The sequence below is a fragment of the Amblyraja radiata genome, chromosome 7 (assembly GCF_010909765.2).
Source record: "Amblyraja radiata isolate CabotCenter1 chromosome 7, sAmbRad1.1.pri, whole genome shotgun sequence".
Lineage (NCBI taxonomy): Eukaryota > Metazoa > Chordata > Chondrichthyes > Rajiformes > Rajidae > Amblyraja > Amblyraja radiata.
This window is the reverse complement of record NC_045962.1, coordinates 15717851-15735310: the sequence shown is the minus strand read 5'-3', so window position 1 is coordinate 15735310 and position 17460 is coordinate 15717851. Positions and strand designations below refer to the sequence as shown.

The window sequence follows — 17460 nt, the reverse complement described above, 5'->3', positions numbered from 1 at the left end:
TTAGTTTGCCAATTCTCTAGTGATGGTGATGGTATTTAATTCCACCACTGTTTTTTTTTAAATATTAAAGGGATATTCATAGAATATTCTATCATAAAGACTGAAGCTAAATGTATGTTTTATTTCTAATTACTTGGAATCACAGTTTGGATTGTCCCATTTACAGTGTTGTTGCTAAGGCACAAAATCAACATTCTTGCTCAAATTCACATCTTAAACTTTGTCCTTAAATCCCAATCAAGTCAATTACAGGTTATTGGCTGCAACCTTCCCTCCACTGATGAACTGTACACTGCAAGGGCCAGGAAGCGAGCGGGCAAGATCATCTCTGACCCCTCTCACCTTGGCCACAAACTCTTTGAATCACCTCCCTCTGGAAGGCAACTCCGGACTGTCAAAGCTGCCACAGCCAGACATAAAAATAGTTTTTATCCACGAGTAGTTGCTCTACTCAACAGCCAAAAATCTGTAGCCTCCCTTTGATCTGGTATTTTGTTGGTTCACATTCTTGATCAATGGTGTTTTATCATTAATGTTTTATTATGATTAATGTGTAGTGTTTTCTGAGTCATTCGTATCTGTCACTGTATGTCATGTTGTTACTTGTGGGCGAAGCACCAAGGCAAATTCCGTGTATGTGAATATTTGGCCAATAAACTTACTTACTTATAATTACAATCATCAAAGATATTGCCCTGCTGTTCATTTTGAAAATTACCTTGTGTCTGTAGTGTCTTATATCTGAAGTCAAACTCATCTTGGAGATCCTCAAGGTACTTCACATCTTGTTCCACAAACTGTTCATGGGGGGGAACAAAAGAAACTCTGTGAAGTTATTCTGCTCTGTGAAGTTATCGGGTCGAGGAGTCATAGAGTTATACAGAAAAAGGGCCCTTGATCCTGCCGACCAAGATGTCACATCTACACTTGTCCCACCTGCCGCATTTGGCCCACGTCACCGGTCGGCGCCGTCAGCGATGGCAGCCTTGCCAACAGTCTGTCTGTCTTTTCGTCTTTTTTGTTAATTTTAGGTCTTTAAAAGTATGTGTTAATGTTCTCTGGTTTGTTTTATGTGGGGGGTGGGGGAGGTGGTCGGGGGAAACTTTTTTCATTCTCTTACCTTGCCAGAGAAGCGATTGTTTTCTGGATCGTATCTCCGGTCGCTCTGCAGCCTAACATCATGGACCTGGAGGCCTTGCTCGAGACTGACTTTGAGCCCCACCACGGGGCCATGGACTTACCATCGGAGCCTGCGATCCCTTGCCTGGGATCGACACTGCGGACCTCAACATCGAGGAGCTCGCAGTCTCGGGTATAGACTGATGTCAGGAAGCTCCAAATTCGCAAGACGTTCGACTAGCCCCGATCCGGGGTCTGATCGCCCGGCGCGGGGAGCTGAGATCCCCCTGATGCGGGAGCTTGATCGCCCTGAAGCAGAGGGCTTGACTGACGGTTGCGGGAGCCAAGATCACCCCGACAACGGAAGGTTCGAGTGCCCCGAGAACAAAGATGGGAAGTAGATTGAACTGTGTTTGCCTTCCATCACAGTGAGGAATGTGGGGGAGTCACTGTGGTGGATGTTCATGTTAAAAATGTATTTGGGTGTCTTGTTGCCCTTTATTGGTATGACTGTATGGCAAATCAAATTCCTCGCATGTTGCAAAACATACTTGGCTGATAAAGTACTATGATTATGATTATGCTTATATCCCTCTAATCCTTTCCTATTCACGTATCTATTCAAGTGTCTTTTAAATGTTGTTATAGTACCTGCTCCAGCCACCTCTTCTGATAATTTATTTTATATGCCTACCACCCTCCATCTATATAATTAAGTCTCATCCTGACCACTTCCTGTTTGCATTGCGTATTGATTTTAGAAAAAACGCTAGCACTTACGGCTGTGATTTTTGGCCATCTCACTCAGAGTCTCTCTCTGCTGCGTAGGACAAGAGGATTTTTTCCATCGATGAAAAGAGTTATTAGTGTTTTAAAAATGTTGAGATTCTCTCTCCTGTCAATCACCGCCCTTCCGGTGGGAGGGGGGAGGGACTATAAAACCCGGACATGTGGGCGTGGCTCAGTCTCTGCAAGATGGGGGAGGGAGAGGTCACCTTGGTGGCGTTGCACCCTGCTTGAAATGGTATGAAACTGCTTTTTAATTTGGTGGCCTTGCACTCTGCTTAAAATGATATGAAACTGCTTTTGAATTTGGTGGCCTTGCACCCTGCTTGAAATGGTAGGAAACTGCATTTGAATTTGGTGGCCTTGCACCCTGCTTGAAATGGTTGGAAACTGCATTTGAATTTGGTGTCCTTGCACCCTGCTTGAAATGGAATTTCAAAAAATAGCCGTGAGTCAACTGCCAGTCCACCAGCCGTGAGTGAGTGAGCTGCCAACACACCAGGCTTGAGTGACTGAGCTGCCAGGCCAAGAATCCATTCGGTCCACAATGTCCATACTAGCCCTCTGGAAACCAGTCCCTTCAGCCCATAACACCCATACTAGCGCTCCAGAAAGCCTCCCCCCCAACAACTGGCCACCAATGTTGGAATTGGTGGAGAGGTGGAATATTGTGTTGCGGGACCAGCCCTCCTGTGTGAACATGGGACCCAACGGGTCCCACTTAGTCTAGTGTTATCTTGTATTTTAGCAGTAATGTCCATGTAATGGACTGTCCTTCTATCAACATGCCATTGCTGGCATGAATTAAAAAATTCAAGAGAGAAAAGATTAACTTCCACCTGGTGCCTGATCTGATGGCTGGAGTAAAATCTGCAACTTATACTAAGATGCATATGTGTTTCCCTTCTGGACTAGACTGTGTGTTCACCTAGTTGGAATGAAAGTGTTTATTTTGAAGGACAGATAACATTTGCATACCTTAACTCATTTGATAAAATAAAGAGGAAAATATGACACTAAATAAATTACTGGAGTGACTTGGAATATACCTGTGTGTTGGTCTTTATGGTAGACATTCGGTGTTCCAAACTTCGTTGTCTTTCAGAAATCATTGAGCTCTGCAACAATTTTTCCTCATGCTCCTTAAGTAAATGGAACAGATTGTAAGCAGTTGAATGGTGCTGAAATATAATCTAGCAGCTTGCTGATCGCACAAAAGTACTCAGATGAAATGATAGCTGACATTGCAATTCATTCATCAGTTATTGGGCAGAACAGTTGATGCTACTAGCCATCCTGATGTTTAAGTTTAGGACCATCAATATATGTAACTGGAACGTGTACGTGGATGGCACGATGGCGCAGCGGCAGAGATACTGCCTGGCAGCGCCAGAGTCATGGGTTCGATACTGACTACGGGTGCTGTCTGTACGGAGTTTGTACGTTCTCCCCGTGACCGTGTGGGTTTACTCTGAGATCTTCGGTTTCCTCTCACACTCTAAAGACGTACAGGTTTGTAGGTTAATTGGCTTGTTAGGAATGTAAAATTGTCCCTAGTGTGTGTAGGGTAGTGTTAATGTGCGGAGATCAGTGGTCAGAGCGGACTCGATGGGCCGAAGGGTCGGGTTCCACGCTGTATCTCTAAACTAAACTAAACAGCAGGTAAACAGATCAATAATTAGTTTGTTATGCTTATGCCCCTGTCCCACTTAGGAAACCTGAACGGAAACCTCTGGAGACTTTGCGCCCCACCCAAGGTTTCCGTGCGGTTCCCGGAGGTTCCCAGAGGTTTTTGTCAGTCTCCCTACCTGCTTCCACTACCTGCAACCTCCGGCAACCACCTGCAACCTCCGGGAACCTCCAGGGGTTTCTGTTCAGGTTTCCTAAGTGGGACAGGGGCATTACTCTACAGGGGCAGGCCGAGTCATTACAATAAACAATATTGACCTTTGATTTACATTCAACTGTCAACTTCGATTTTCAGTCACTTGACAAAAATGATTAAATGTGTGTAAAAAAGTGTGTAAACACAGTTCTCGGCATCCGCATACAATGGTGTCTGTCTTGCGTTTCTTGTGCTTCTTGTGCGTGGTGGTGGAAAGATTGGTGGAAACAGGGCCGCGACGTGAACGCTCTTTCCTTGACCCCAGTTTGAACTGATTAAACCTATGTATGGAATATCAGATCTGTGTTGATTGCATGCAAAACACTTTGCCTCGGTGCCAATAACTAACCTAAACTGATTGATATCAGATCTTCAAATTCACCCGTAAAACTTGTGTTTGCGATGCAAAATTGTCAAAGATAATTAGAATAATTTAAATGGTTAGCAAGCATCCTTGTCACAAGGCTTGAAAATCATTAAATAAAAATCCAAATCTTATATGAAACAAATCTTCTGCTTCGACTCGCATATCACTGAGTAAAAACGTGAAACTGCAAGTCGGATGTCTCTTAAGGTGCACAAGGCCCAAGGAAAGCAAATGCTTACCTGCTCAGGTGTGGTGACTGCTGTGAGAATCCTCCTCTCTTCCCTCAGGCAATTTGCTATAACTGAAGCCATATGCAAAGGATTTCCAAGATATTGGACCTGTGGCATAAAAGAAATGCAACGTAGAGTTAAATTATTCACATTAGTCTCTAATGCATAGAGTAACAAGTTTTATTTTGGCTTTTGCAGATCCTTTTTTTGTTAGTAGGGCAGCAGGGAGGCAAGGAAGACAGTTTCCCCGCAAAGGTTTATCTCTTCTTATGTTATGTAATGCTATGTAATTTTGTTTAAATTGGACAGGGAGAAAGCTCAGGCAATCGGAGGCACAACCTTCCCTGACTACAGGTGCTGTCTGTACGGAGTTTATACGTTCTCCCTGTGACCGAAGGATTTACTTCGAGATCTATGGTTTCCTCCCACACTCCAAAGACGTACAGGTCTGTAGGTTAATTGGCTTGGTGTAAGTGCTAATTGTCCCTAGTGTGTGTAGGATAGTGTTAGTGTGCAGAGACCGCTGATCGGTGCGGACTCGGTGGGCCAAAGGGCCTGTTTTCACGCTGTATCTCTATAAATAATCGGGCAGCAAGGTGGTGCAGTGGTAGAGATGCTGCCTTACAACACTTGCAGCACCAGAGACCCGGGTTCGATCCCAACTACGGGTGCTGTCTGTATGAAGTCTGCATCTACTCCCCATGAAGTTTGTATGTTCTCCCCATTCTCTGAAATCTTCGGTTTCTCCCAACACTGCAAAGACGTACAGGTTTGTAGGTTAATTGGCTTGGTATAAACGTAAATTGTCCCTCGGCTCCTGCTCTCTGTCACTCTGACTTGTAAATCAACCAATTTTCATTCCATGTGTATGAGCTCAATGCCATCCATTTAAATTTTGCACACTAGTCTTTCAAGTGGGACTTTAATAGAGCCTTTTAAAAATCTAAATAAACCACATTCACAAATTTCCTTTCTACTAGTCACATCCTCAAAGGTGCCAGCAGGTTTGATAAACACAATTTCCCTTTCAGAAATCCATGTTGACTCTGCTTAATTTAATGGCAACAATCCGGGTTGGCTTCTGTGACTGAACGATCTTGGCCGGTTCATAAAGATTGCTGGAATTATAATAGCACTCCTAAACAAGCACCTCACTTCAGACCATTTAAAAGTAATTCTGCATCTTGTTTTATTTGGCACCAGCCTGCGAATACTGTACCCGATTCAAACAATTGTAATGATAGGAATTAAGAAGTAGAAACGAGGAACTGCAGATGCTGATTTACCAGGGAAAGACACAAAATGCTGGAGTACCTCAGTGGGTTAGGCAGCATCCGAAGAATAGTCCCAACCCAAAACATCACGTATGCTTGCTCTCCAGGGTTGCTGCCTGACCTGCTGACCAGCATTTCGTGTCTTTCCATGACATGGATTAAGATCACTTCAGGAAGATTAAGATATGTCTGTCAACAAAATCCAAACAAAATGTTCAAAATCTACACTGTTATTGGCATCTTTTAATTGTGTGTCACATTTTTGTAAGCAAACTGGGGCAGAAGCCTTTTGCAACCAGTCAGTTAGGTCGACTCATCCCTTATGTTAATACTCCAGTCGTGAGAAATTTAAAACTGCATTATTAAGTTTGAAGAAGCTCAGGAGATTTATTTGACTTTGCAATTAACAAGATACAACCGCAAACAGCTCGCCTGGTCATCCATCGCTATAAACGCAGCCCCATTCAAATCCAATCTCGTCTGCCATGCACGAAGGGGGAGTGGTTTGCTATTTGTGCAATAGGTTTTCTTGTTCAAGCAGCACCCAACACAGAAAGAAGACACAAAATGCTCAGTGGGTCCGGCATCATCTCTGGAGAGAAGGAATGGGTGACGTTTCAGGTCGAGTCATTTCTTCAGTCCCTTCTCCAGTCTGAAGAAGGATCTCGACCTGAAACGTCGCCCATTCCTTCCCCCCGGAGATGCTGCTTGTCCTGCTAAGTTACACCAGCATTTTGTGTCTATCTTAGGTTGAAACCACCATCTGCTGTTCCTTCCTTCACAGAAAGAAGACTCTCTCCATGCCCCCACCCACCCTCCACCCCCCACCTCCCACCTCATCCCACCAACCCATCTGAAAGGGGTAACCCATTTTGGAAAGAGCTGGTTCAGCCAGCACATACAAGATCCCCTCCCAGGCAATAACTCGTGCCTAAAGATGTTAAATGACAGCAGAGATGAGTGGATAAGAAAAAAATTCCTTCCATCCTCAATATAGATGTACTGCACATCACAACGCCTCTTACGCACATATTTTGCTACTCCCACACTTACACCACAACTCCCACCACAATTCGAACCATTACTACCCTAATGCTCATAACTGACAATGACTGGCAGATTTTTCAAGCATCTGTGAAGATCACCGCTAACGACCTTTCCTTCCTTGTCACAGCATGTCCAACACAAGCCATGCTTAGGGAGTGACAAGATGTCAGCACCTTTTCTACTCATCATCACGTCTGGAGAAAAATATGTTGGTTTAATTTAGAGACACGGAGCAGAAACAGGCCCTTCGGCCCACCGAGTCCGCACCGACTAGCGATCCCCGCACATTAACACTATCCTACACCAGGGGCAATTTTTACATTTATAACCAAACCAATTAATCTACAAACCTGTACGTCTTTGGAGTGTGGGAGGAAACAAAATTCTCGGTGAAAACGCACGCAGATCACGGGGAGAATGTACACACTCCGTACAGACAGTACCCATAGTCAGGATCGAACACGGGTCTGGGGCTGTAAGGCAGCGACTCTACCTCTGTGTCACTGTGACGCCCATGGTGGCAGAATCTTAAAGCCTTGTCCCACTGTATGAGTTCATTCAAGAGCTCTCCCGAGTTTAAAAAATATATCTAACTTGTGGAAGCACGTGGAATGTACGTAGCGGGTACGTCGGAGCTCGGGGACGTCTCTTAGCGGCTCGTAAAGCTAATGGCAGGTATTCGGGAAATGCGGTAAGCTCGGGAAGACTCGTGAAGATTTTTCAACATGTTGAACTCTTGAATGAACTCGTACAGTGGGCAGGGCTTTTACACCACGCCCTGCAAACTATGAATGGCGAAGATATTTCATTCACTCTTCGCTCTCTATACACAAACTAGTCCTAGCCCTTCTCTTTCATTTCATGTCCATAAAATGTGCAAGCATTTGTACCACTGCAGGAAAATGTAATATTTGTGAAGATGCAGAATTTGTTAGTGCTGCCAATGTCCCAGTACAAGGCTCAAACTGCAGCGGCAACAGGCAACATTACTTTGGTAACATGTGTAGGGAGGAACTGCAGATGCTGGTTTAAACCGTAGATAGACACAAAATGCTGGAGTAACTCAGCGGGTCACCCAGCACCTCTGGATAGAAGGAATGAATGGGTGACGTTTCAGGTCGACCCTTCTTCAGACTGAGAGTCAGGGGAGAGGGATACACAGAGATAAGGACGCATAAAGTGTGTGAAAACGAAACATCAAAAGAGATGAAAATCAAGGAAAATGTAGAATAGATTAGTGTTAGCTAGGAATAGGTGACAACAAACCAAACAGAGATAAAATGTAATTGTGGACAAGCAGACTGGTTGGAGAAGTGGGAAGGGGGAGGGATGGCGAGGGAATGCTGGGTTGTTACTTAAAGTTAGAGAAGTCAATATTCATACTGCTGGGGTGCAAGCAGCCCAAGCAAAATATGAGGTGATGTTCCTCCAATTGTCAATATTTATGCATGTTTCGGGTCGAGACCCTTCTTCAGACCCTTCTTCTATAACATCGTCTTTTCTGAAATATGGTTGTAGAAAGAGACCTGCAGAGCCCTAGAAATGCTCCCGTGGGGCCCCTGAGGCACATGGTTCCCTGGACACTGCGTTCCTCAGCTCTGCTTTATCAGCTGATCTCAACCTTTCTTTCTTTCCTAATGCTTTTCCTCACCTAACTGGACTCAGCGTGATTGCAGTCAAATTACTTACAAGCTAGTTAACAAGAGACAGCCTTCTGCAATCATCCTTTGCAGTAGTTGGGGAAGTGGTGGTGAGTACAGAAGCCAAAGACAACATAAAAGACAAAATCGCAAAAATCATATAATTATGAAGCAGCAACTAATACCTATCTAATGGGTTTATTTAATCAAGGCAAAGCATCATTCTTGTCTCTATACCAACACAAGTTAGTGGATAAATTCATCATGTGGTTAGGTGTTATTGCCATCCAATATTACAAAGATTCTACAACAATTATACAAATAATTTAATTCAGAATTTAAATAGTTCTGCCTTATCTCTTGGACATCTAGCAGGTAAACACTTGTCCTAAATGGATGCTTAAAAACTAGTTTACCACCTGATAAGATCATAAGATCATGTGATAGTAGAATTACGCCATTAGGCCCATAATTACAGGCCCATTTGCTTGCACAGGACTAAACAAGTTGCACATGAGAAACTGCAATGGTGCAATGAAATTAACAATAAGTCAGTACATTAAATACCATAACAAGAAAACAAAATTATTTTCTCACCCATTTCTAAAGAAATATGCCTGGTATTACCACTTAAAAGGAGCTATGCTTTAATTAAAAAAAATGCAATTCTGTCACATTAAAAATACTTCAAAATAAGCACCTACAGCGCTAACCATAATTTCCTGTACAAAGTAAAGAGAGTCCTGAAGTTTGACAAAAGTCATGTGCTGAGCAATGCAATTTCCTCTGTCCCCTGACCTTACTTCATGAAAACTTAACAGGATGTTGTTAACCGCTCAAACGTGTAAATATTTTCCATTTACAGAATCTTTTAACATTTTGACTTGAAAAAGTCCATGTTTGTCTATTGATAAAGACAACCTATAGCACTTTAGTACTTTATGTTGCTTCATTATTTTGATTACAGCCATGTTGTCACAATGAAAACTGTAGGCTCTAAATTCAACATCATTGTCTTTGTTCGGCAATTGCAACACAGGTTATCAATGACAAATTTAGCACCTCGTTTACATGTGTATTTGAAGCATCACTAAGTTATGTTTGGCCATTTTTATAGATACCTGCCTCAAATAGGTGTGGGCTCATGTCACAATCTAAATGGAAATTTAGCTCCTATTGTCAATAAATTAATATAAGACGAGTTGAAGCCGTGATGTCTAACTTCACAGTAGTCTTAGACTCTTAGAGATAATGCAAACTGTGCTTAAATCAGTAGGTAATTGTTGGCACATTGATGGCGCTGTCTGCTGTTGGCCAGTTGCCTCCATTTTCCTAACCCTCCCAGATCACCAGTTGTCCAACTTGTTTTCCAAACTAACCTAAATCTGAAGGGTTTTCTGGTACCTGATTATTCTGAATTAGTCTTAAAGTCTCACCACTACTAGCCCCAATAGCAATATTAACTCAACTTAGTAACTGTGAAAGCTTCAGGATTAATTCGGAACAATTATCAGGTTTGTTTCCTCTGGCAAACAGAATGGTGTCAATTATCAGGAACACAGAGTTTAGCCCTGCATTTCCATATACAAATTAAGCTTGTCTTCTTTTGGTAATGCCGTCTTAAATGACCCTTAATGTACCTTTCTATTTTCACTTTAAATGCTATTTTTCCCTTCCTTTCTCTGTCAATTTTCTTCCTTCCTTCTCTCCACATTGCCCCTTTCACAAAAAACAGAAAATGCTGGAAAACTCAGCAGGTCGGACAGCATCTGTGGAGAGAGAAACAAGGTTTCTGCCTCAGGTTGGAGATCCTTTGTCACAAATGGGAAAGAGGAAAAGCGAGTTAGTTTCAAGTTGCAAAGAATGTGGGAAGGAGATGGACGGACAAAGAGAATCACTATGATAGGAAGTGGACGGGGTTGCCATTGATAGATTGGGAGTGAAATGAACAAATTTGTACACTGAAATGCAGGGCTAAACTTTGTGTGCCTGATAATTGGCACACAATGGGTAGTATGATTAACTTGTTTGCAAGAAGAAACAAGCCTGCTAATTGTTCTAACTTAGTCCGAGTTGAGAGCGGTTAGAGAGTAGAATACGTGGAATCATACAGCACAGAAATGGTCTCTCTGTGCATCAACACCTCTAAGGACCCTGTCAATTTATTCTTTGTGTCCTGCCAGAATTCGACTTCCAAAGGTGCACTGGCTCACACTTGTCTGGATTAAATTCCATCTGCCCATCCTTCCAGCTGATTTCTGTCCTGCTGCATCCTTACAGCCAACTTCCTTCACCATCTACAACTCCACCAATTTCCATGCTGGCTGCAAACTTACCAGCACAACCAACTACATTCTTCCCATGCTATTTGTATATACCACAAATAACAAAGGTCCTAGCACCGATCCCTGTCCTATACCACTTGTCATAGATTTCCGGTGAGATAAACACTCATTCACCACTATCTTCTGCCCTCTATCACCAGGCCAAAGTTGGATCCAGATTGCCAACATACTTCTGATCCCTTCTTCTTCTTAAGCCCTTTGCTCCTCTAGGGAGCATGGGCCATTGACAAATGTCCTCCACCTCACTCGGTTGTTGGCAGTGCTATCGAGATCTCCCCAGTTGAACCCACTCTCAGACATTTCTGCCTGGACACCTCTTCTCCTGCTGTTCATGGGGCGACCTCTTTTCCTTTTTCCTTGGGGGTTCCATTTCAGGGCTTGCCGGGTGATGTTTGTGGCTTTGCTCCCTCCTCTTCCTGTCCGGAGTAGATAATAGACTGCCCACTGACCAATTTGATCTCCCCTGACTGTGTCCATCTTGTTTCAGCCAAGCCCAGGACTGAGAGATTGTAGCGCACCATTTTGTTGGCAATTGTGGCAGCCTTGCCGGCCTGGAACATGGGCCAAAGTTTATATGTATAAACTAAACTAAACTAAATTAAAAGCAAAGGCAAATGGGAAGATGTGAAATGCAGGGCTGGAGGATATGATTAGCAGCCCTACCTGTGCTAACAGAAAATGAAAAATTAGGTTGGCAAAGGTAAAATTCTTCACCGCACTGCAACTCTAGAATCTGCTGCTAAATACGAGATTCTCAGATGTTTTGCCCATGATGTGCCAAAATAACTGAGAATGCACAGAGACATTAATAAGCATTTTCTTTGATTTTTGAGCTAAATGTTTTGCACATTTGAAGCCAATGAATATTGCAGAGTACCTACACTCAAACCGTTCTGAACAGGAGAGTTGAGGTCTGTTTCATAGTATACACTAAATGGCAGACAATTAACAGTATTGATGTACAGAGAGATCATGTGGTCCAAGACCATTGCTCCCTGAAATTGGCAACACAGACACTCCCTCTCCTCTCCTCTTCTATCAGGCGAGAGGTATAGAAGTGTGAAAATGCATGCCTCCAGATTCAAGAACTGTTTCTTCCCAGCTGTTATCAGGCAACTGAACCATCCTATCACCAACTGGAGAGCTGTCCTGACCTACTATCTACCTCATTGGAGACCCTCGGGCTATCTTTATTGGAACTTTACTAGACTTTATTTTGCACTATATGTTATTCCCTTTATTCTGTTTTTGTACACAGTGGAAGGCTTGATTGTAATCATGTATAATCTTCCCGCTGACTGGATTACATGAATAAAAAGCTTTTCACTGTACTTCGGTACTACACATGACAATAATCTAGACTAAACACTTGCATCACCACCCTATTGAATGTTTGAACACCAAACCTACTGATTGGCCATGCCACCCTTCAACCTTACAGTGTTTAACCCCACTATTCAATACTGAATCCAACCCCTATTTGCCTCACCATCTAATTGTGTGTTCAACAATCCCAAAGCTACCATTTTATTGTGTGTCAACAGCTCCATTACCCATTTACATATTCAACAGCACTTCCACTGATCTCTTACGTGCCCCCATACCTTCCCCACCATTGAGATCCAATGGTTAACTTACTTTGTTAATTAAACTATGAGTGTTAGGAGAAGAAAGGTCTTTGTGTGTGTTTTTTAAGTGCAAAGCATATTTTATCATGCTGGAATACATTTTTCAGTTCGATAGAGCACAAACTGTTGGAGTAACTCAGCAGGTCAGGAAGCGTCTCAGGAGAACATGGATAGGTGACGTTTTGGGTCAGGACCCTTCTTCAGACAATCTGAAAGCATCTATGAAAGCATCTGCACTCCTTGTTTCTCCATGTTTACAGTTGAATGTTATGCAGAAACTTGCTCTGCTTCCCCTTTATAGCAATACAGTAACACACCTTCTCAGAAAATAAAAATAAAAATGGTTACTTCATTTATTAAACCCATGCAACAGTGTAGATTTAACTAATTCAACGTCATTATTTACTGGATAACGTAGAACATGAACATTTGCAAAAGACGATTAACTTATAATTTAGAATAAATGAATGTCCATCACGAATGACTACTAAGCTGCATGCGTCATTTTCAAGTAGGAAGCAAGGGTTTTGACTAGTGAAGAACTATTGTTAAAAATTACCTGAAGATTTTGTTTAATTCTTTTCAGATTGTGCTGAAGTAGGAAGTTCTTCTCCAGGAAGAAACGGCTGTACTGATCATCTATTTGTTTTAATAAATTATGGAAGAGAAGGGTGGCCAGTGAATCATTATTCGAAGCAAGATCCCTGTTAAAAACAACGACCAAAGGATTAAAATTGAATCAACGTGTCCTTTGTGTAAAATAATTTTCAGATTGTTACGAACACAGTTAAGGGGCTGTCCCACTGCGGCGACCTAATTGGCGAGTTTAGAACAGTTTAGGAGAGTTTGAAAAAGTGTCATTTTGAAGACCTCCTTCGACTATGTGGAAGACTAGTTTCGACTAGCTTCGACTAGCTTCGGGAAAATTGGACACCGAATAGTGGAGAGTGAAGACTACCTGCTTTGATCTCCTTCGACCTCCCTTCGACAATGTTGAAGACTACCTTCGACTGCCTTTGATTACCTTTGACTTACTTCGACTACCCACGATTACCTACAAATAACATGCCGACCCACTATGACCTACTTCGACTAAACCTACGAGCAAAAAAAATATCGATTCTTTCCATGGCGACCTTTTTTTTACTTGCGGGCATTTTTCAGCATGTTGAAAAGTACGCCGCGACCTAGGCCTCGAGTACACGGGGACTACTCTCGAGCATGAAGGAGAGTTACAAAGACCTCCTCGGACCTGGTGTCGACCATGCTGCGAGTATGAGTCGAGGGCAAACTCTTCTAAACTCGCCAATTAGGTCACCGCAGTGGGACAGCCCCTTTAATGATTACACAATGGTTTTGTTCCATAATGGAAAATGATTCCGAAAACAAAGACATAAACAAACTCGATTCATTTGTTTCCTTGTACGTGCACTGAGTTCCAAAAGTAAGAGCGTGGAAAGTTAATTTTCTCTTTGAATATTCCGGAAATTATGTGTGGGTGGATGTGTCAGAACTGGAATACACTTGGCTTTAATGTCACCCATTACCCAATGCCTCGCACCAATATAGCATAAACATTCATCTACGGAAGCAAACGTTGGCAGTGAATTCAACTTGTTGGTGAAATATTTGCACAATTTTATGGGCAACGGCCAGACAACTTTCATCTCCATTGGTTCCAGGCAGGAATGTTTGAATGACGGGAAGTCAGCACTGCTCTGTGGGGTGGAAGATTGCAACCTTCACGTGGTCCGCCCTGTTTCGACTAATGCAATCAACTCGACGTGCACAAACGGAAGATCAAATAGAACAAGTTGTCCAACAACTTTAGGCTGTGCACGCCACACGAAAGAACTGCTCTAATGTGGCAAGGGATTCAACCTTAAATCAAGTCCTGCTCATTTTCAACAGATCTACATAGAAACATAGAAAATAGGTGCAGGAGTAGGCCATTCGCCCCTTCGAGCCAGCACCGCCATTCAATATGATCGTGGTTGATCATCCAAAGTCAGTACCCCATTCCTGCTTTCTCCCCATATCCCTTGATTTCGTTAGCCTGAAGAGCTAAATCTAACTCTCTCTTGAAAACAAATTTAACACAGGATCCTGTTATCATCCTGCAGATATCCTGCTGGAAAGATCAGGCTCAGATTGAGTTGTGGTGGCAAGGCAGCTGGATTGCAAAGCATCAGACATTACTCTTGCTTTAAACACAAAATGCTGGTGTAACTGAGCGGGACAGGCAGCAGTGTTCAAGAAGGAACTGCAGATGCTGGAATATCGAAGGTACACAAAATTGTTGGAGAAACTCAGCGGGTGCAGCAGCATCTATGGAGCGAAGGAAATAGGCGACGTTTTGGGCCGAAACCCTTCTTCAGACAGGTAGCATCTCTGGGGAGAAGGAATGGGTGACATTTTGGGTCGAGACCCTTCTTCAGGCTGAGAGTCAGGGAAGAGGGAAACACGAGATATGGTAAGCGCTAGGTGTGAAAATGACAGATCAAAGACAATGATAAGGAAATGTAGAATAGTTCATTGTTGGCTGAGGGGAAGGTGACAAGGAGGCATACAAACAGTAACATTAATCAGGACAGTGAAACTAGTCGTACTAGGGTGGGGGAGGGATGTAGAGAGAGAGAAAATTCCTTCTCTTCAGAGATGCTACCTGTCCCGCTAAGTTACTCCAGCATTTTTTGACTATCTTCGATGTAACCCTGCATCTGTAGTTCCTTCCAACACATTACTCTTATTTTAATTGCCAATGTTGCAAGTTAGGTGGACACCTATGTTTTATTGTTCATGCAATGAAAAGCAGTCTTTTGTATATAGGACCACAGGAGTGTCTGCTACCACTAGAGCTCTCTCTTCTTCAGATATCCCTTTAGTCTCCCTTTATATGTCCAACTGCCGGAACTGAGTGCCTTCAGTAGATGGTTTGGCACAGAAAGAGGTTGTTGGGTGAAGAAGTATCTGACTTTTTTCCTGCTTCCTAGCTCTTAGTTCATAGCCATATGATTTGGTATAGCTTGATATTTCGGGTCAAAACCCTTCTTTAGAGTGGGTCTGAACAGGAGTCTGAAGAAGGGTCTCAACACAAAATGTCACCCATTCATAGAAACATAGAAACATAGAAAATAGGTGCAGGAGGGGGTCATTCCGCCCTTCGAGCCAGCACCGCCATTAATTGTGATCATGGCTGATCGTCCCTTATCAATAACCCGTGCCTGCTTTCTCCCCATATCCCTTGACTCCACTAGCCCCTAGAGCTCTATCTAACTCTCTCTTAAATCCATCCAGTGACTTGGCCTCCACTGCCCTCTGTGGCAGGGAATTCCATAAATTCACAACTCTCTGGGTGAAAACATTTTTTCTCACCTCAGTCTTAAATGACCTCCCCTTTATTCTAAGACTGTGGCCCCTGGTTCTGGACTTGCCCAACATTGGGAACATTTTTCCTGCATCTAGCTTGTCCAGTCCTTTTATAATTTTATATGTTTCTATAAGATCTCCCCTCATCTCCACTAGCCCCTAGAGCTCTATCTAACTCTCTCTTAAATCCATCCAGTGACTTGGCCTCCACTGCCCTCTGTGGCAGGGAATTCCATAAATTCACAACTCTCTGGGTGAAAACATTTTTTCTCACCTCAGTCTTAAATGACCTCCCCTTTATTCTAAGACTGTGGCCCCTGGTTCTGGACTTGCCCAACATTGGGAACATTTTTCCTGCATCTAGCTTGTCCAGTCCTTTTATAATTTTATATGTTTCTATAAGATCTCCCCTCATCTCCACTAGCCCCTAGAGCTCTATCTAACTCTCTCTTAAATCCATCCAGTGACTTGGCCTCCACTGCCCTCTGTGGCAGGGAATTCCATAAATTCACAACTCTCTGAGTGAAAACATTTTTTCTCACCTCAGTCTTAAATGACCTCCCCTTTATTCTAAGACTGTGGCCCCTGGTTCTGGACTTGCCCAACATTGGGAACATTTTTCCTGCATCTAGCTTGTCCAGTCCTTTTATAATTTTATATGTTTCTATAAGATCTCCCCTCATCCTTCTAAACTCCAGTGAATACAAGCCTAGTATTTTCAATCTTTCTCTCTAGAGATGTTGCCTGTCCTACTGAGTTGCTCCTGCATTTTGTGTCTATCTTCGGTTTAAACCAGCATCTGCAGTTCCTTGCTACAGCACTCTGTTCTCTCCAGATTTGGTTACATAGACTTCTCTATATTGAACATTTTCAACCAATCTTCAGTTACTATATTTTCCACCTTTATACAGCTACAAAGAAAAAGCTAAATAAATAAGGATGAGTTCCAAATAAAGTATAATTGATAAAGGTCCTCACCAATCCTGGTTTTCCAGCCAAACAGCTAGGAATTGACGGACCTCCATGGGAAAGGTATCATCGTACAACTGGTCCACTTTTTCCAGGAGTTGTGTGTCCAATTGATGGAGTTGATGCCATTGGGACATTCTGTCGAAAAGTTTGTAAAGCAAAACTGATCAACACCTGAACAAATAAAATGACCAGGAATTAAATTACAGCTTAATTAAAATTTATAGAGCATAATTAAGAATGATTTCAAATGGATTATAATTTCATTCCAAAACATCTTGTAAAACTCAAAGTGCATCTCTCCTCTCTCCTGCTTCGGACCGGTTCTCATGCATTTAAACCCACACAGGAAAATACACACATACACTTTTTACGTAATTAATACCAATGGTAAAGCAGGGGGTTTGGAAAATGTTATTAGCTAAAGAATACAAGCAGAAACTATTATTTTTCAACTTACAGTGCACTTATTGGTTAGGTAAAATTCCATAGGAAATGTGTGATTTGTGGCTAAGTTTAATGGTGATTTAAATGCTGGGTTCATATTTACTATTTTCTAATGCACAGGAACTATTCTAGAATTGGATGCTTTCAACTTAACCAAGTCCTGTAGCACTGTGTCTCTTCCGTGTCCCATAGTTCTGCTCTCGCTCTTCATCCCCGCAGACAGAACAAGGGTAAAGAGTTCCCCCAGTTCTCACCTTTCACCCAACCAGCCTCTGCATCCAGCACATCATCCTCCGACATTTCCATCACTTCCAAAGTGATCCTACCACCAGACACATCTACCCATCCCCACCT

General features: G+C 42.7%; 1 protein-coding gene across 1 annotated transcript in view; it reads right to left on the bottom strand.

Moving 5' to 3' along the window:
* The window catches only part of stat4 (signal transducer and activator of transcription 4), a 106165-nt gene that overhangs the window by 73394 nt on the left and 15311 nt on the right, over positions 1-17460 (bottom strand). Inside the window, exons 2-6 of the mRNA XM_033023750.1 lie at positions 16669-16833; positions 12881-13025; positions 4397-4495; positions 2955-3047; positions 719-797 (exon numbers count right to left, since the gene is read on the bottom strand). Of these exons, the coding sequence (XP_032879641.1) occupies positions 719-797; positions 2955-3047; positions 4397-4495; positions 12881-13025; positions 16669-16796 (544 nt within the window). The 5' untranslated portion in view covers positions 16797-16833. The remainder of the gene's footprint in view (positions 1-718; positions 798-2954; positions 3048-4396; positions 4496-12880; positions 13026-16668; positions 16834-17460) is intronic.